Source organism: Uranotaenia lowii, chromosome 2 (assembly GCF_029784155.1).
Source record: "Uranotaenia lowii strain MFRU-FL chromosome 2, ASM2978415v1, whole genome shotgun sequence".
Taxonomy (NCBI): Eukaryota; Metazoa; Arthropoda; class Insecta; order Diptera; family Culicidae; genus Uranotaenia; species Uranotaenia lowii.
In genome coordinates, this window is record NC_073692.1 from 318743881 (window position 1) to 318764781 (window position 20901).

Sequence of the window (20901 nt, forward strand, 5' to 3'; positions counted from 1 at the left end):
TTTCTCATATCTCAGCGAAAATCTTTGGAGGATATGATGGCTACCCAAGTAACAATTTTGGCCTTATTATGGTCAGCAAAACTTCGTTTAGACTATAGCTTTAATCGTCATAAAAAGCTAAAGCGCATTCTAAAACATCACCAAATCTCTAGTAAAGCTAAAATCTGGCCAATTTTTCAAACCTCAATAAAATTATTATGCTTTTAAATATTGATCACCAAAGCTTTTATAAAGCAATTATTAAAAATGTAAACAATTTTAATTTTTTTTCGATTCTGTGAGATCTCCCAGTTTTTTTTTATTTTTTCCAGCAACCATGATGGTCGATGAATGATGATTCCATTATTGAGATATGATCTGGTAAAATTAATAGATAAAACACCAATGTTTAAACCATATTATGAGCATATTTTTTACTGCCATTCAAGATTTTTGGTAAAATGTGTATTAGAGTGCCCCAAATGACCCGACTTTTGAAAAAGGCAGGCTAGAATTGATCCTAGGCCTAGTGCAAGATCGCATGCCAAATTTGGGCCGAATCGGATCACGGGAAGGGGTCGCTCAACGAGCATGAAGTTTGTATGGGATTTTGAGACATTTTGTTGGGGAAAAACATGCAAAACCAGTATTTCATGAATAACTTTGGTTTCTTTCGGCCGATTTCTTTTGAATCAGCAACCTTGTTAAAAAGTACTTTAAATGACTGATAATCACATAAAACCCCCACTATATGGGTTTTAGTTCAAAGCGATCAACAAGTAGAAGTCGAATTTGACTATCTGATGCCATCTTGAAATCGAAGATTGCATCTTCCGCTGAACTTTAAAATGCTGTTGATGACTTCAAATCTCCACAATACGGGTAATGGTTTAACGGCTTAACTTAGAGAAACCGAATTTCGCTATAAGACGCCATCTTGAAATCCTAGATGGCAGCTTTCGCTAAGCTTTAAAATGCTGTTAATCACAAAAACATGTGAAACGCTCACAATATTATTATTGGGTTTAAGGGCAGAACCAGTAGAAGTCGAATCCTTCTTACTTCAAAAAATCTGTAAAATACTGTAAATGACTAAAATCGGACGAAAGCTTTACAATACTGGTATTCTGTGAAAGGGCTTAACTAGAAGAACCAGACCCTGTTTGTTTTTGGCAACACGCTCGAACATTTTGTGTTGCCAAAATCGAACGTTGCCGTAATCGAGCGGTTTTTTTTTTCAACTTTTTTTCATTAAGAACTACATCAAAGCTACTATTTGAAATTTTCACTCAATTTCTGATCATTCTAGTCATTTTTTAAATATTTTTTTATCATGTTTCTGATGCATTTAGCACTTTTCTTGTTTTTTTTATTGTTTTTTTATGCCATATTCGCTATTTATGTCATTTTATCAGATCTATCGTGCTATTATTTTTAAATTGTATTGGTCCTATTATAGCGAAAACTAAAAGGTAATGTTGTTTCTTTAAACCGATCAAATGTGCCAAAATTGAATGTTTACAAAAACGAACGGGGTCTGTATTTTGATTGTTTTATGCAATTTTCAGTCATTTACAGCATTTAAGAGCTAAGCGAAAGCCGCCATTTTGGTTTTCAAGATGGCGTCTGATGGAGAAATTCGACTTCCATTCGTTTAGCCTTTTAACTCAATACTCATATTTTTGTTTTCAGTCATTTAAAGCATTTTTAATTTCAGCTGAAGCCGCCATCTTGGATTTCAAAATGGCGTCAAAAAGTGTAAATCAATTTTTTTCAGCTTATCCCGAATAACTAATACCCATATTTTGGAGGTTTCATGCGATATTGAATGGTTTCTAGCATTAATCGAAAGCCGCCATCTTGTATTTCAAGATGGCGTCTGATAGAGAAATTCGACTTCTTCTCGTTGATCCCTTTCACCTTATACCCCTTACTGTGGATGTTTTATTAGATTTTCAGTAATTAACAGCATTGACAAAAATGCGAAAGCCGCCATCTTGGATTGAAAACGGCGTCAAGCAACAATTTTTTTTTCCTACTGTTTGGGCCCTTTCACTTAATACTCATATTGTAGAGATATTCATAACATTTATGATGGTGATTTCAAGTTTTTTAAAATTTTTATACGTTTTTTTTTTAATTTTATCTCAAAACCAACACACATAACTTAGCGAAAATGTATAATAATGCGAATTCATTAAATTTTATGACGGTTCAAAAATCAAGCACTGAGTGCTATGAAAAACCTGTAAAAGAGAGCTTGAAGCAAACTTCTAAGTGTTTAATTGTAGTTTTAACAGAAAATTAAGAACTCTTTGAAAACAACGAAAAAAGCATGTTTAATAAAAGACTTTTGAGCGTTTCAAAACCATCAGAAAACAAATGGTCGAAACAAGGATATAAGCACCATAATGAAACGAGCTGCACAGAAAATGACAGAATAAAAGTATAATAAAACTTCCTAATGCTAATTGGCTTACTCTGTGTTACTTGAGTTTACATCTACATATTACAAATGCTAAAACCACCAACCCACTTTTTTCTTTTTCTTTCTAGTGTTCTTGTGTCATTTTCGATTCATTCCCTTGTCAATTCATTTCATTGTCATTTTCGACCCTAAGAACACGATGGTAAGGATTTAGTCAGAACGGGTTTATTTATTACATGTCTATCGATTATTTTTAAATCTTCATTTTTATTTATTTTTTCCGTCATTATTTAATTGTCTATTTGCTAGTTTCTATAATATTCTCTACAGATGAAAGGTATCAAAACTATCATAAAAACATTCCTCGTAGCCAAATGCTGAAAAGAATTCCTTGATTCTAGCAATACAATTCATGGGAACAAAACAAAAAAGTAATTTGTACCCAAAAAAAACTTTATTTGATGTTATACAATTTTTTTTAAATCAAATTTTCTTTTTCAATTTAAGGGTTTTTGACTGTTTATTTGAAAGGTGTGTAACTGTAGGATGAGAATAAAAAACATAAAAAAATTTAGTTACATAGCCAGGAAATTTATTGATTTCTATAATCTTTACAAAAGTATTTCATGAAACTGTAGAAAGCTCAAGAAAACAAAGTCTACCATTTTTAAATACTTTCAAATGGATTCAGGCTTTTTTTGGAATGGTTATAATTTTTTTTCATGAAATACTAAGCTGCTTATCATGTTAACAAAAAATGAAGCTTAAGAATATTCAAAACCAAAAATCAAAGACAAACTTCCTTTCAAGCTAGTTTCAATGTATAGATATGAATCCAACTGTAAGTTGAAATTTCAAGGACTAGACAAAATGAAAATTAATGTTGAAAAACATGCGGAAAAAATTCGCCTTGTCTCCCGGTAGGACTTGAACCCACATCTTGCACCTCTCCGGGACCGATGTATTAACATTCTACTGTAGTCCCTGAAATTTCAACTTACAGTTGGATTCATATCTCTTCAAAAAAGTTTCGTTGACTGAATGTTTGAGTCAAGACCTATCTCTGGTCATAGTTTAAAAAAAGCTAATTTCAATTTTATGGAATTTTAATGTGCAAAAATTTCTTCTTCCATAAAAATTTCCATACAAAATTGAAACGCGTTGCGCTAACTCAGGAATCGACTAAATCATCTCCAATTTTACACTGATGTTGATGACCCAAAATGCATCGAAAAAACATATGGGAGCAAAAAGTCATTTTTAGCAGCGGGCTAATGTTCATAGAACTAGACAGAAGACAGATTTCCGTAAAATTGACGAATTTCGAAAAGCTACTGTCAAATTATCGAACAAATAATTGAGCGAAAGTAAATTATCTTTTTATTAAATTGATTGTTATTTCAATTCTTGCCACTTAGAATAAGTTGATGCTTCATTCAACTTCTGTTTTAAATTTACTGAAATTACCTTATCCCAACCCCATTAAATTTCCAAGGTTTCAATTTTAAATCGCCAGCCACCTGTTCCACTTAAACTCCACCAATAATCTCGAGGCCTCCAAAACCACTTTGAATAAAGTTTTAATAATTTATTCAACCAATAACGACTGGACTGCATTTCCTGGCCCACCGCCACATAATTGTCACACGAATGGTCTCCTCAATGTTAATCCGTTTCTCCTTACCATAATTATCCCGCCACAGCCAGGCCATGCCGCGGCAACGACGTTCTCATCATTTGGTCGATAATAATCGGCACCAGATTACCAGAATATTATTTCCCATTCCACTTGCCGTTTGTATGTGTATTTCCGGTGTTGAAACACTCCAAGACACACATACAAACGGTCCGACACACATACACTCGGTCTCACCTGGGGCGGGTAAAACGGAATGTCACATGTGTTTCACTGATACCTTTATTTTCTATCTCTTTCCCACCCAACAACCGAATAACAGGTCGTGCCAACGCTGCAATTATCAAAGTTGTGTAATCTGACATATTTATCGCTGAGTGGCAACAATTTCGACGCGCTTCCGGCCGTGGCGTTCCTGAATCTGTTCCAGCTGCGCCATCTACACCTGGACCGGTTGGACCGTCTGGAGCGGATAGACGCGCGGTAAGTTTCCTATCCGAGTTGTTATTATTGTGATTTTATTTTTTCCCTTTTTCAATTCCGACTTCCCAGTTGTTTATGTCGTCATCAGCGGTTGTAGGCATCCTGCCGGTTTGAATTGCTGCTGTTGCTAGTGGTCAAATTGGAATTTATTGAATTTTATCGATTTGCATCTGGCGATGATGCAAATGAATTTATTAAATATTTATGAGTGGCACTCGGCATTAATTTTTGAATGCCGGCAGCAAATCCGAGCTCGGTTAGGTAGTTTGTCTGAGTGATAGTTTTCTGTGAATCGGGTGGTTGATTGGAAGGAAATGAAAAGCTGCCCATACTGTTTTCCTAGAATTATTAACACTCGAATGGAGTTTGCATACAGGTTAATCTATTATTTAGAGGCTTTGGGCATTAAAAGCTTTCTGCAGAAAATTTGTTGCCTTGGTCGCAATCAGTTGGTCTTTTGTTCGCTGCCATCAACTAGTGACACTTTCGTTTAGAGCTCTTTGTCTGTTTTGTTCAATGCAGATTGACTTTTTCAATGGGATTTCTTGGAATGTCTCGTTTATTTAGTTTCCCATTTTAAACGAACACACAATATAGGATCTCAATGAATCTTCTGTATCTTTGAAGAGATCTTTTTCCTTAACACTAAGCGAACATCATCGAGGATATGATAAACTCACAGAAGCAGTACTATGTAAATAAGAAATATGACTAGGATTCGATATCATGAACATATTGGTGTAGATAACTTGAACTCTTACCACTACGCCAAAGCCGCTAGCAATAACGTGAATTATAAAATGAATGATGACGTGTTATGTTATGCTTCACATTTCATATGCATATTTTTTGTTGAAAAATTAATGCATCAATGCAATTTGAAATTTCACGTAATACTTACTCAATGATCCCGCGTCGATTCTCCAGTGCATAAGGCCGTGGTAAAAGACCTCCACTGTTGACGATCCCGAGTCTGCTTCTTCCCTTGGTCCCAGTCAAGACTCTCCTCGACAGTGCGTATTTCGGCTGCTAGGTTTCGCCGCCACGAGTTTCTGGGCCTGCCTCTTCTCCGTTGCCTTTCTGGATTCCTGTCAAGCGCCTCTCTGCAAATCTCGTTTTCATCTCTTCGCAGCGTGTGCCCAATCCATCTCCACTTACGTTCCCGAATCTCGATTTCTAGCGCCTTTTGATGACACCGGCGATAAAGTTCCACGTTTGAGACCCAGTTGCCAGGCCACCAAGCGCGTATGATGCTCCGCAGGCAGCGATTCACAAAAACTTACAGTTTTCGCGTCGTCTCCGCATATGTGCACCAAGTTTCGCACCCGCACAACAATACGCATTTGAAGTTTGAGTTGAAGATTCGGATTTTAGTTCGTAGAGAGATCTGGCGTGAGCGCCAGATGGTTCGGAGACTCGCAAACGCAAATTGGGCTTTCTGATCCGGGTTTGGATGTCTTTCTTGGTACCACCACCAGGCGTAATCTGGCTACCAAGATACTGGAAGCACTCCACTTTCCCAACCTGTTGCCCAGCTACCACGAAACTAGAACGATTTTCTAGTTGATTGATTTCCATCGATTTGGTCTTTCCGACATTGATTTAGAGACCTGCTGCCTTGGAGCTTTCGGTGAGGTTGTCGAGTTTGCCGGATCGTCTGCCGGATCAGGGTCGTCCAGTTGCTGCATTGTCGAAGGATTCCACGGCAATCATCGGTTTGGTCTACAGTCAATCGATCCAGTCATTACGATTAGAAAAAGCAGCGGCGATAAAATACATCCTTGTCTCATTCCAGCAGTTACCGGGATAGGCTCGGATAAGACACCGTCAAGCAAGACTTTGCACGAAAATGCCTCGTACTGTGCTTCGATAAGATGGACTAGTTGCTCTGGGACCCCTCGTAGTCTAAGAGCAGCCCAGATGTTTTCGTGGTTCAGTCAGTCAAATGCTTTTTCGCAATCAACAAACACCAGAAGGAGAGAGTCCTGTAATTCGTTTATTTGTTCCAGTATTATTCGTAGCGTTGTGATGTGGTCCAGACATGATCGTCCGGATCGGAATCCAGCTTGTTGCCGTCAGAGTGTAGCGTCGATTTTCTTATGGATCCTGTTCAGGATCACTTTGCAGAATACTTTGAGAGTTGTACAGATCAAAATTATGCCTCGCCATTTACCGCACTCGATCAGGTCTCCTTTCTTCGGGACCTTTACAAGGATACCCCGCAGTCGGCCAGGAATGTTGGAGTATCCCAAATATCAGGGAAAAAACGGTGCAACATTTGTGCTGTCAGGGCAGGGTCAGCTTTGAGCATTTCAACAGGGCGCCTTGTTGCACTTCATGTCTCCGATTGCCGCTTCTATTTCAGCCTTACTCCGATCATCGATCATCCTCCAGGTTTCATCCGACATCCATTCACTTCTTCTTCCTTAAACTTTACCAAGAGTACCATGCCTCGTCGTGATATTGGCATTCTTGATTCCAAACCACTGTTCTTCGACTGTTGCGTCTGTCGGGAATTCCAAAGCTCGTGACTCTAGCTGTTTAACGTATGTCCTTTTCACCTCTGGATTCTCCAACCAGCGGACGTCGTATCGACATCCGACTTTCTCCTCTCGCCGCTGGACACGCGCGACTCTCAGTCGTATCTGACCAAGAACGAGGTGATGGTCAGATGCAATGTCTGCGCTTCGTTTGTTGCGGACATCAAGAAGGCTCCTTCTCAATTTTCGGCTGATGCAATCAATTTGATTTTCTGTTCTGCCATCTCGGGATATCCAAGTGACCTTATTTGCTGAACGATGGGGGAAGAGCGATCCACCGATCACCATGTTGTTGTTGCCACAAAATTCTACAAGCAGCTCTCCGTTTTCTCTCATCTGTCCTAGACTATGGCGGAACCAATCTTTGCGTTGAAGTCGCCTAAATGGATTTGAATGTCACCTTTCGGAATTTCCTCAACCACGCTGTTCAATTGACTGTAAAACTGCTCTTTCTCCTGCAAATCGGCAACGTCAGTTGGCACATAACACTGGACCATTGCAAGATTTCTAACCCGTATTCTGAATCTGGCTACGATTAAAGGGTGATACGGTCAAAATTTGGTCAAGGGAAAACGCGTGTAAATCGGTGAAATCGTTTATTTAAAAAATCAAATTAATTTTTTTTTTAAGTTTAATAAGTATAAAATTCAGGAAAAATATTCAGATAGGCTTCCGCTTTCCCGAATCCGAATCGTCGGGCCTTACGCTTAACCCCTGCCATCAGACTTTGTACAACCACCTTGTCCACCTTCTTTTTATATTTTGTAGCGGCCCACCACACTCCCCCACACCAAAAAACTCATTTGAGCCTCCTGGTAATGGACGCTACTGTTCTCAGCACGTCTGGCAGCAAAACAAATGAAACATAAACGCGAACAAACTTTAATCATGCTGAGAACACAAAAATTTATAACGTAGTGCGAGGAAATGTATGATTTAATTGAATTAGATTACGATAAGAATCTCAATGGAAAAGGATTTCCTTTGAAGAGATTCAAAACTTATTATTAATGAGGTACACTTAATTTATATATATCTAGATTTACTAAATTACAAAAAAAAAACTAAACGAAACTACTAGGCTACAAAATACACTAAGTAAAATAAAAAAAAAACTGGCAATTGATCGACTTTTTTAACGGTTCATTTTTTCTTTAAATAGTTGTACTACTTTGACTTTGAACATGGAACGGTTGTTGATAGTCTTTATTTCAATAGGTAGGGTATTGTATTTAGTTGGACCAATAAATGAAATTCTTTTTTGCCCTAATGACGTCATGGATCGGCTTCGTTGCAGGTAATCAGACTGACGAGTATTATGAGTTCGCATGCCCGTGGTAAAATGAAGGTTTTGGTTATTGGTAGTTGAGTGTATATTATCATGAACATATATAATAGTTTGCAAATCACAAAGTTCCTTTATTGGAAAAATATTATGCGTTCTCATTGAGTACAGCTGTTGAGTGGGAAAAAGCAAGGGTAGTCTGAAAATATTTTTCAAACATCTATTTTGCAGGGTCTGGAGTTTCTGTAGATGCGACAAAGAGGCCCTTCCCCATATCAAAATTAGGTAGTTTAGGTGGGACTGAATAAAGGCATAATAAAACTTTAAAAGAACGTGTTGAGGGACCAAATTCCTCAACCTCCATAAAACACCACAAAGGGGAGATATTTTGTTAACCAGATATTCCGTGTGACGACTCCAAGAAAGAGTTTCATCCAAGTAAATTCCCAAGTACTTAAAGCAATTCACTCTCTCAATAATATTTCCTTCCATAATTGGGTCGTTGAATGACAATATTTTTTTATGTGATGAACGAAACAACATGTATTTAGTTTTTGTGTAGTTAAGAGAAAGAAAGTTTTTGTTGAAATATTTAGATAGTAATTTCAAGTCGTTCTCCATTTGTTGAATGATAATATCGGTTGATGCAGCTGGGTAAAAAATAGCTGTGTCATCAGCAAATAAGCGGGCTGAGCCATGGAGCGGTAAGTTACAGAGATCATTAATATACAAGAGAAATAGTAACGGGCCAATATTGCTTCCTTGAGGAACACCAATATCAATTTTCCTCAAATCGCTTTTTCTTCGCCGCAGAAAGCCAGTTTGCCTTGAACTGCTGCTCGTCCTTAGCAGTTTTTTGGTCTTCTTAAGGTTCCGCCTGACAATAACTCAGTATTTCTCAATTGGGCGGAGCTCTGGTGTGTTGGAAGGGTTCTTGTCTTTGGGAACCACCGGCGGCGTACCACTCCATGGCCTTTTTACCGTAATGGCAAGATGCCAAATCCAGCCAAAACAGTATGGAACAACCGTGTTTCTTCAGGAAAGGCAGCAGACCTTTATTCAAACACTCTTTTACGTAAATTTCTTGGTTGACAATCCCGGAAGCTATGAAAATGCTGCTTTTCAAGCCACAGGTACCTGCTACCTTTCCCCTTCTTCTTGCCGTATAAAACTCCTGTCCCGGAAGCTGCATGTAGTCGGCTTTGACGTAGGTTTCATCGTCCATTACCACGCAGTCAAACTTCGTCAGCATCGTCGTGTACAGCCTCCGGGATCGCGCTTTGGCCGTCGTATTTTGTTTATCATCGCGATTCGGAGTCACTACCTTCTTGTAAGTCGATAGTCCGGCTCGTTTTTTGGCTCTATGCACGGTTGTAGACGATACACTCAGCTTATTTGCGGTATCTCGGAGAGAGAGGTTAGGGTTTCGCTTGAAACTACCGGCAACTCTTGTTGTCGTCTCAGCGGCTTTCGGTTTTCGATTTCCCCTCGATCCAGACTTCCTGGCTGTCGACAAACGTTCCCCAAACACTTTAATTACATTTGTAACGGTTGATTTGGCAACTTTTAGCGATTTTGTCAGCTTTGCGTGCGAGTAGCTTGGATTTTCGCGATGCGCGAGCAAAATTTTGATACGCTGCACTTCTTCCTTGGACGGCTTTTTGACAACTGAAGAGTGATTTCCAAATTCAAAATAGGACCAACATTCTACACACACACACACACCTTCAAAATGAGGGGTGTTCAGGTTTTTTAAATGCAAAATTGAAAGAAATATGTCAAGTTGATATTGACCAAATTTTGACCGTATCACCCTTTATACAACCTTTTCAACTTTTTTTTTTAAATGGCTTTTAATATCTTCAAAGTAACCAAAGTGCTAAATAAAATCGATTTTTAAAGGGTGTCTACGATGAAATTGTCACACACAAAATTGATTCGCAAAATTCGAGTTTGCACCCGATTGCCATCAAATTTTCAGGAATTGAAGAATGACTATTAAACTTCATTTTTTCTATTTTTCTCGTATTTTATTCACAGTCCATACGCAAATGCCAGCACATTGGCCTTAACCCCGGCCATAAGATTCTGCGCAACTTGTGAATCAACCTTTTTTGCATGTTAACTAGAGTGCCCCAAATGACCCGACTTTTGAAAATGTTATGCGCTGCAGGCTAAAATTGATCGAAGGTCAAGTACAAGATCCCATGCCAAATTTGGGCCAGATCGGAACACGGGAAGGGGTCGCTCAACGAGCCTAAAGTTTGTATGGGATTTTGAGACATTTCGTTGGGGAGAAATATGAAAAACACGTTTTTCATCAATAACTTTGGTTTCTGTCGGCCTATTTCTTTCAAAAATGGTTTTTCTCAAAGCCTAAATTATGAAAAATATTTCATCCGAAGACTGCATTTCGATAAGAGTTAAGAATCTTAACTTAAGGTAAAAAAGTTATTGGGCTTCAAAAATGGGCTATCCTGCAGCGCATAACATTTCACAGGTTTTGAAATTCCCATTTGGGGCAGTCTAATGTAAACCCATACTTTCTTCAGCTCCTCGACTGTCTTCACTACCATTTAAGAAAGTGCCGCGATTATGAAAATCGCCCAGTTCCAGAAGGCCAAAACTAAGGCTGGGTTTCGAATGTTCAAGGTACAAAAGACCCCTAATCGCGAGGAAAAGCAGAACAAATCCGCCAAACCAGGAATTTCTTCGCAAATTTGGAAATCTTCTGAGTGTGGACATGCTCCGGAACGCTGAACTTATCTTTGGCCGTAAAAAACAGGTTGCCGAGGATCTGTTTGAAGTCGACCTTCACATATATTTCGTCGTCCATGATGCATCATTCAACTTTCGTCAGCATGCTGAGGTACAACTTCCTGGCACGGGTTTTCTCGGACTTGTTCTGCTTCTCGTCGCGATAAGGGACCATTTGTACCTTGAACGTTCGAAGCCCAGCTTTAGTTTTGTTCTTCCGGAACTGGGCGATTAGGAAACAGCACCTTCTTAAACGGCCTAAGGTAGTGAAGACAGTCGAGGAACTGAAGAAAGTACGGGTTTACATGCAAAAAACGGTTGATTCACAAGTTGTGCAGAACTTTATGGCGGGGTTAAGGCTAATGTGCTGGCATTTGCGTATGGACTGTGAATAAAATACGAGATAAATAGTAGAATGAAGTGTAATAGTCATTCTTCAATCCCTGAAAATTTGATGGCAATCGGATGAAAACTCGAATTTTGCGAATCAATTTTGTGTGTGGCAATTTCATCGTGGACACCCTTCATGTAGTTGCATTGAATTCTGCACTTATTCAATTAATTATTTTGTAATTATCCGATACCTTCAAAACTTGTTTTAGTGATCAACACTTTGTATTCCAAACCAAGAGTTCGAAAAATTCATAACGCAAAGTTTTGTACAAAGAAACACAACATTTTTTGTAACACAAATCCCACGAGGTTTAACGCTTTCAGTATAAAAATGTTCAATACATTACAATCCAATCTGGGCTTTCATAAATGAATAATTTTATCAAAACATTTAAAGTCTTTCATTTTGACGTCCCGTTAGTGGAAAGAGCAAATCGCAAAAAATTTAAGTTAAAAAAATCCAAGGATATGTTATAAGTTAAAATAAAATATCAGTAATAATATTGTAAAAAATAGTAAGGAAAAATCGGGGAAAATAGCTGAAGATTTCTCTTGTGAGATGACCGAAATAAATTTGAAATTATGATATTTTTCTTGATGTGATGTTCAGCAAATTTCGTTTTACGTCGATATTGTTGATCGTCACAACGAAATTTCTTGTACTGCTGAATTGATACTTAAACTACGTTGAGTATCAATTTCAAATGATAGTCGGAAATTTTGTAACTTTGGATTGGTATAAAATTTTCAAATATCATCGAACTTTCTTGCCTTTTGTCTATCAAAAATAGCAGTCAACTGAAAGCTCTCCAAACAGACTATTGGCACCAAACATGGCTAATGGATTATCTCCATACAACATAAAAGTTTTCCTCAGTTGCTATGTCTTAGAAATATTGAACACAATCAATAAATCTTACGAAAACGGAAGATTAACGATTATGCTTGAATTTTGTGCAGTGTGGCGTAGTTTTTCACTAATAGAATTAAATGTGATACGGCATTGATATATGAAAATGCACACGAAAGTTCAAGTTCATCAAATAATCATATCACGTATTCAATTTCATCTTCACCTTACCACTTTTCTCCATTTCCACCTAAAAATGGGAAAGAAAAGCGCCGGTCAAATATGAGAAAACCTTAGAAAGTATAGACCGAAGTTAGGTTCATATTTTCATTTCTTCAACTTGACACCGAAGAAAATGTGGCAGCTCGCTCACCCAAGATGGAAAGAACGGCCAACTGGCCAGTACAGTGAAAATCCCATAAATCTTCCATTTGTCACGTACCTTTCCTCAGTTCGGCACGTATGATGCTGCTGCCGAAAGTGCTTGGAAGGAACCCAAAAAAAAAAAGAAACTCGGCTCCAAGTCAACCCAAAATGAAATAAAGCATGGAGCCCAAAATTTCCACAAGCCACGAACACCACTTTTTTCGTCCTTCTGTGGCTGGAAAGCTCAGACCCCCTAAAGTTCGTTGACGGAAAAAATCCTCTTTTGGTGTGCGAAATTATCCCTTCATAACCAATTTTACAAAAGTTAAAGAAAACTCTATTAAAAACAGAAGGAAAAATATTTCAATGTAAGAATTACAACAAATGACATTTGATAGTGCATGCAAAAACTAAAAACTACCGAAAAACTTCGCCAGGATGGTTTTTTTTTCTCAACCAAGGCGACGATACATCTTCATTTGTGTCACTTTTTTCAAATATTTCTCTACTTGTTTCACCAGAAAGTGCAAAAAATAGAGCATACCACCTAAGTCTGGTCCAGAGCAGAAAGTTTTGCTTCGGAAAAAACAAAAAAAAATAACTCAGGCACCTGTACCAGTGTCATTTGATAAAGCCACTTTGAAACACTTTTGTTTGCTTCCTCGTCCGGAAAGGCGATAGTTTTTACACCTTGGAACCGATTTTTGGGGAATTAAAAGAGGGACAATTTTGAACTATTTCTGCAGCGATAAGATAAGCCGAAGCTCCCATCAGAGCCCAGGAAAATCCGGAGCAACCGCAATCGAAAACCACCAAACTTTCATACGCTGACAAATTCCGAAATCGGATTGTGGAAATTGGTTGGGTTCTGGGGAGACTTTTTCTTGGTTTGGCGATTGGCCCATCAGATGGGGCTGGGCAAAATGCTAATCCGATCTAGCCCAGGAGAGCCACAATCTGCCCCGTTCGGAAACTTGTGGCAAAATGTTTGTTAATTAGTTTTCGTTTCGGTTGTCGGATTTTTGCGATAACGTTTTGCGGGTGCGAGATTTCTTTCTTTGGCGTGGTAAATTGAGTTAGTTTTTCGTTGTGCTGTGAACCATTAAACGGAACAATTATTCAATATTTCATGCAGAAAGTTGTTATTTTATTTGTTCATCACCCCAAAATTTACAGTTCGTAAAATGTTGCCCATTATCTATTTGGTTGAAATTGGTCATTATTTGACGCAAGGCATGCATTTGAAATTGAGTGTTCCGGTCGGAGAGGCTGAAAGTTTTGACCCCTTATTAACAGTGCACACTGGTATAGAACATCAATCTAGCGGAACTAAATTAATAGCGCCCAGGGATAAAAAGATAGACTTTTGATGTCTTCGACAACATTGCATAATTTTATAAGGCACATACTTTGAAATACAATATAGAGTCGAGGGATCCACCAATAGCAAGATAAAAATGCTAACTTTTTTGTTTAGCATTTTAGAGCTTTGGTTTCTTATACAAAGTTGTTTATCTAAACAAAATACATAACTTTGCTGAACAAGTCAAAGTTCTACAATTTCATTCTAAGGAGTTACAATGAAATTAAAAATAAAACCTCGAAAAAACAGTTTTTTAAATCTGAAACGTTCTAGGTAAGGCAAAACCATTTTCAGTCTTCGAAACAAAGTTGAAAAAAGTTAAGATCTACAATCTTCTAGTACATAATGATGTGTTTTGAAATTGCTGAAGCACTGTAGAAAGCATTTAGTGAAATGTGTATATTAACGATTTTCAAAGAAAAGTTTATCGAATTGCGCAAATTTTCGCACCATCAGCCAATGTGGATTTTATTTTTGGTGTTAAGAGGAATCATTACCATATAAAACTAGCGTGGAACTCGGTGGAACTCGAAGCAATTTTAAGATTCAAAATCTAGTATTTTGTTCACAAATATCACTTTTTTTAGACACTTTATTAGTTTCTTAGTTTATTTGATGCAATGAACTTGCAGAATTTGAGGATAAGAAATAATTAGTTGATTTAACCGGTTTTCCGTTTTGAATTTATCAATAGAATCTGTTCTAGTACATCATTATATAAATGATATCTGTACCAACATGTGAAAGTGATTGAACTCCAAAAGTAAAGTAGCTTTCAGCTTTCAGTAGCTGGTGGCAGGCCATTTTTTGCTCTATTTAACGAAAAAAACGCTTTGGAAAAAATAAATTTTCGTTGGATTACAAACTCAATTTGGATCTATGACCATTTGAAACCAGAGTTGCATCACCATTCAATGCATCAAATAAACTAAGAAACTAATAAAGTGTCTAAAAAAAGTGATATTTGGGAACAAAATACTAGATTTTGAATCTTGAAATTGCTTCGTGTTCCACCGAGTTCCACGCTAGTTTTATATGGTAATGATTCCTCTTAACACCAAAAATAAAATCCACATTGTCTGATGGTGCGAAAATTTGCGCAATTCGATAAACTTTTCTTTGAAAATCGTTAATATACACATTTCACTAAATGCTTTCTACAGTGCTTCAGCAATTTCAAAACACATCATTATGTACTAGAAGATTGTAGATCTTAACTTTTTTCAACTTTGTTTCGAAGACTGAAAATGGTTTTGCCTTACCTAGTACGTTTCAGATTTAAAAAACTGTTTTTTCGAGGTTTTATTTTTAATTTCATTGTAACTCCTTAGAATGAAATTGTAGAACTTTGACTTGTTCAGCAAAGTTATGTATTTTGTTTAGATAAACAACTTTGTATAAGAAACCAAAGCTCTAAAATGCTAAACAAAAAAGTTAGCATTTTTATCTTGCTATTGGTGGATCCCTCGACTCTATATTGTATTTCAAAGTATGCGCCTTATAAAATTATGCAATGTTGTCGAAGATATCAAAAGTCTATCTTTTTATCCCTGGGCGCTATTAATTTAGTTCTGCTAGATTGATATTCTATACCAGTGTGCAGTGATGACTATCACGGTAAAAAAAATTATTTTGAAAATGGATCAATTTCAGTTCAAATTATTCTTCCCCATAGCAATTTTCAGATTTTTTTTAAATAAAACCAAGCGAAATATCAATTTGATAGTGTTAACCCAATTGAAGTGAATTGTTGAGTGTTTAGGGAAAATTAACAGCCGTTATCTCTTAAGTCAATTTTTAAAAAGAATTCAAAGAAAACTGTATTAAACCAATTCCTTCTGCAAAATCCATATTTCAATATTTTTAAGGGCGAACACACAATCATTGCGACACCGAATATGTCATGCCAACTATCCATAAGGTTTAGAATCAAATCAAAATGTTAGGGTAGTTTTATACATATATTTACTTAAAAAAAAAGTTAATCGATGGAGACTTGAATATAAAATTCGCTCGATACCCTCCATCAAAGTCTTAACAGTGTCATCCGGTATCAGTTTCTCCGTTTTTTTTTCCCATTTCCTTAACATGTCCTTCTCGTCTTTGACTGTCTTCTTACTCTTCCGAAGTTCCCACTTCATTATTACTGCTGCTCCACCGGGTGTAGCTCCGGACAGTTTGACGGGTTCATGTTCTTTGGAACAAAATGGACAGAATTGGCTCCATACCACACTTTTAGAAAAGTGGAATGAAGCCAAATCTGGGCAAAATAGCGTCGTCGTGATGCATATATTATGTCGTGATATTTACATATTATGTCAACATAGAAGAGACTTTTGATCCACTGTTTTGTTGAAATTTTTTCTGTGATTGATATTCCAGTGGCAGCAGAATTTTACCTGAAAGTGTTAAAAATAATATTAATTTCTGCCTTTCCACACGGTGGAACAAGTGCAAACGCGCCTTTTAGCTGTTGAGAAATCATTTCACTCGGGACACAATGTCAATTTGACATTCCACAAACAATAACACAGCCGCGTGTGGAGACTTCATCTGTCATCTTGTCGAACGGACAACTTGCATAGAAGATTGCACGAGATTGGATACAATGTTGGATATTGAACGGAATCTAGTAGACAACTTGATTAAACGTTCATGGTTCTTCAAAAAGGAAATTAGCATATGGAAGAAACTGTATGAAACAATCATAAACATCACTAATGTAACTCATACAGCTTTAACTAATAGACGATCGATGTTTCAAAAAAAGTGACCTTAAACAAGAGTTTGATTCGCATTTAATTCAATTACTCTCTGAAATCTCAACAGGTTATGGGCCCAGTGGTTAACTGGGATATAATAATCTGTACACCTTAACATTAGCCATGAAACATCTACTATTTAAGAATTTTATCCCCAAAATGGCCAGAAAGAATATCACGATATTCAAAAGTTTTTGTAAATCAATGTCTTTTGGTTAAACAGCATTCAGTGAAATTGAAGTACCAAACATTAATTTATTCCGGCGAAAAACTGCAGATTTATAAATAAAAGTTGATGAAACAGACAAACAAAAACAAGTATTTAAGATGCGTCAGTCTTCCCAATGACGCATTTGAAAAAGAGCTATGTGTTTCACTTGCTCCAATAAATGGGACAGTTGTATACTTAGATATTTCTGATATTTATTGAAAATATTCATTTTTTTAGAGAATATGAAAGTTGAACTGTGGTGATATCCGTTTGAACCTGCCTCGGCGTTTCTTTATTAAAAATTAAGATTTACAATTTAAAAAGACATTCAATTTGTCTAAGGTTTTGAGTGATGTTGACATGAAAAACTTCCAGAAAATAAAATGAACTCATGAAACCACCACAGTCGGAACAGATTATTTCTTTTCGATCCACTGAATTTTTAAAAATCTGTTTTTAATTCAAATGTTATCGAATCTTGAAAATATTACGTAATCCTACATGAAATCACAAATCGCCACCGACAATTTCCGGAAATTTTGAATTCAGAACATCCCAATGCTTCAACTTGAATCTCTTGAAAAATGATTTAAATTGGCACATATGCCCTTTAAGAAAAATTAGAATGCTCTGATTCGGTTGAATAACAAAAAATCTAAACATATTTTTTGCTCCTTTCAAAACCAATCGGGATAAATTTCAAAGGAATTAAATTCGTATTTTTTGCTTGAATTAATATGAAAAAGTAATTTGCAGTTAACAAAATCGCCAGATTTCATGCCATGACAAGTGCTATATAGGAACACTTTAAGTTGAAACTTTTTTGGGGATTTTATTTTTGGACATGATTTTGGTGATGATATGGATATTAATTCAAACTGCTTCGAAAGGTACTGTTTGAAAATGGTTAGTAAAAAATATTCTCTAATATTTTATTGATTTCTTAAGCTCCAAAAAATAAACCATCATATGCTAATTGAGAACTGAAAGAGCTGCGATTTCCATAAAGTATCGAATGCAATAAGTTCTAATGAACGAGAAACTTTGTATTTCGATTTAAACCTTACTGTGAACTTGAACAAAGCGGAATAAATTAACTTTGTGTTATACAGTAAATGAAACATACATACATATTATCAACATACAGTTATTTATGGAACAAGTTACAAAAAGTGTATTTTTTGGCTCGAGGCTCGCCAAGTTGGATGATTACGTCGAGTACTGAAAAAAAAATCGAATTTGCAACGAGAACCTGATACCTGATCATTTGGCGAAATAAAAGTAAATTTAAAAGTATTCATGTAAGATGTGAGATTTATTTAAGGTTATTTTTTGATAATTTAAAATCGGACTAGTGGAAATGATTTTAAACTTAAAGGTTGTATTTCAATAGAAATAAGTGGAACAATTCGAGTAAACGTAAAGGAGGAAAAGCTAAATAAACTAGGACATGTTCACAAAAGCGAAACAATTAATAACTGAATATTTAATGCTTTTTCAAAGTTTATCAGCGAAGTAAAAATGGAAAATGAAAGCCAAGTTTAACATGGTTAGACGAATTTTACTGGGTCTGCTAGTGTAAATATAAATTCTGGATTTTAAATTTAGATTGGGAAAATTTATAAGATTAGTATGATTTATTGATTTTTCTCAGTAAAATTTAAAATCCAGACCCAATATTTCATAATTTTCAATAAAAAATTATGGAAATAGCGTCACCGAAACCAACACATAATTTTTTGGTTAAATCACAGAAAATCAAAAACTTTTTCGCCGAAACAAAGAAGGAAAAATTTCGGTAAAAATAACGTAAAAATTCGGTATACAGTTCACTGCGAGATCATTTCTTGAGTGACTATATTAAGATAACAATACAATTTTCCAGTTTTTTGAAAATGTTTTTGATCTATAAATATGATTCAATACAATTAATTATTTTAATTAAATTTTTATTTATTAATTTTAATTAAAGCATATCACTTATTATAAAATTTTTCATTTTATTCTATAAATATGAATTCCTTTTTCATTTTTAAGAAATCCATAAAAAAACGGATCTAGTATGAGACTGAAGACTAAATAAACTAGGTATAGAAAATCGTAATTCGAAAGTCAGGAAAGAATAATGTTACTAAGGAAATATGTTTCTCAGACAATATTCAGCTACAACACTTTGGTTTTCCGTTATTCACAGTGTAAAAAATAATCCGAAAAAGTCATACCAGATATATGTATTTTGAATAGAAGATCAAAAGATGACGTAATTTGCACTTTTATATCTCTTCAGATTTTCAAAATTCAAAATACAGGCATTTTGACTAATTTTCAAAGGTAGCGATTTTTCGAACTTTTTATCTATCTGCAATTTCTAAGATTTCTAGCAATTAAATTCAACTTTGCAGTGGATTCTGATTATATTTACGCAAGATCTTCGCAATAAATTTGTATTCACCAGAAAGCCAATATTATACCAATTCTAGCTATTACATAAGCGCTGCGATATTTTCTTTCGTCAAAATCCTGTGCAAAGTTTGGTTTAAGTGCACGAAAATCTGAGAAATTGAGAATTTACATAAAGGTAAAAAAAACCGCTACCTTTGAAAACAGGTTGAAATGTATGTGTATCGTATTTTGAAAATCTTGAGATGTGAAAATGTGCTAAATCCAATCTTTTTTTTTTCAAATTTTATCTCGTGCAACTGAAATGATTTGACGGTTCATTGATAGAAAAATATGGTTTTTACACCACTTTCAAACTTTTTTGTGGTCATGATCTTAAAAAATTTCAATAAAATATATCCTTGTATGCAACGTATAGCTTCTAACCAAATAGGCTCACAACACAATAGAGTTCATTTTTCTTGGAATCTAAGAGAAATTTTTCGACCGTTTCGTAACTTATCCACAGTCTTTCATCCGAAGCATGAACTTAGCGTATTTCAAATCACATATAAGACTTCCAAAAAATTCTACAAATTTATTTTAATAAAAGTTGCACGATAGATTTTGTCTTTGGACTCAAAATGATAAAAATTAGAAAAACTCGATGTGGGTTTTTTGTTTGTGGATTTTTGCAATCGAAGAGATTAAATCCGGACTTTTTCAACGAAACCGGGCAACCGGGTCAGACTAGACCGTTCCCAGTTTTTTATTCAATATTCGGCAAGTCCGGGTAAAATCGAGCAATCAAGCTTAACTTGATTTTAAGCTTAGGGTTTGGAAGACTACTTTTCAATCAATACCTCGCATAGCACCAGCAGTGATGTCAAATGTATTGAATGATTTTCAATGAACCGAAGACATACCTCAACAGCTTATATCTTTTATTTTCTTATAATTGTTCAGTAGAAAAACCATGAGTTTCCACAGAACAAACAAAAATACAATTTTTTATACAAACCTATAAACTAAAATTAACTCATGGAAACGTTGTTTGAAAATTCTACATAAACCATGGATTAGTTCTATTCCGAAAGGAAGTGTTTTGTTTAAGAAATTAAAAAAATGACCACAAATCGACTCAGTCTAACCTGAGGTTGCCAGATTGCCCGGTTTTATCGGGATTTGCCCAGATAATTTATACAAAGTTTATGAATAGTCATTTATCGAAAATATTCGGATTTTGCTTGGATTTATTCACTTTATTTGGCAAACCAAACAAAAAAAAACAGTGTGTGTAATTTTTTCTAATTTATGTCTCCGAAACGAAATGTTTTCAGCACGTTTAATAAAAATTACCATGGAAGGTTTTTTGGAAGCCTCAAATACTTTTTTTTTTCTTGTTTCAATTATAGTCGTTTTACAAACTTTATGGCATTCACGACTTAATATCAACGTTGCAGTTTGTG

At 35.8% G+C, this 20901-nt stretch overlaps 1 protein-coding gene across 1 annotated transcript in view; it reads left to right on the forward strand.

Moving 5' to 3' along the window:
- Positions 1–20901, forward strand: part of LOC129744723 (nyctalopin-like) — a 481144-nt gene that overhangs the window by 454011 nt on the left and 6232 nt on the right. Inside the window, exon 4 of the mRNA XM_055737406.1 lies at positions 4366–4526. Within this exon, the coding sequence (XP_055593381.1) occupies positions 4366–4526 (161 nt within the window). The remainder of the gene's footprint in view (positions 1–4365; positions 4527–20901) is intronic.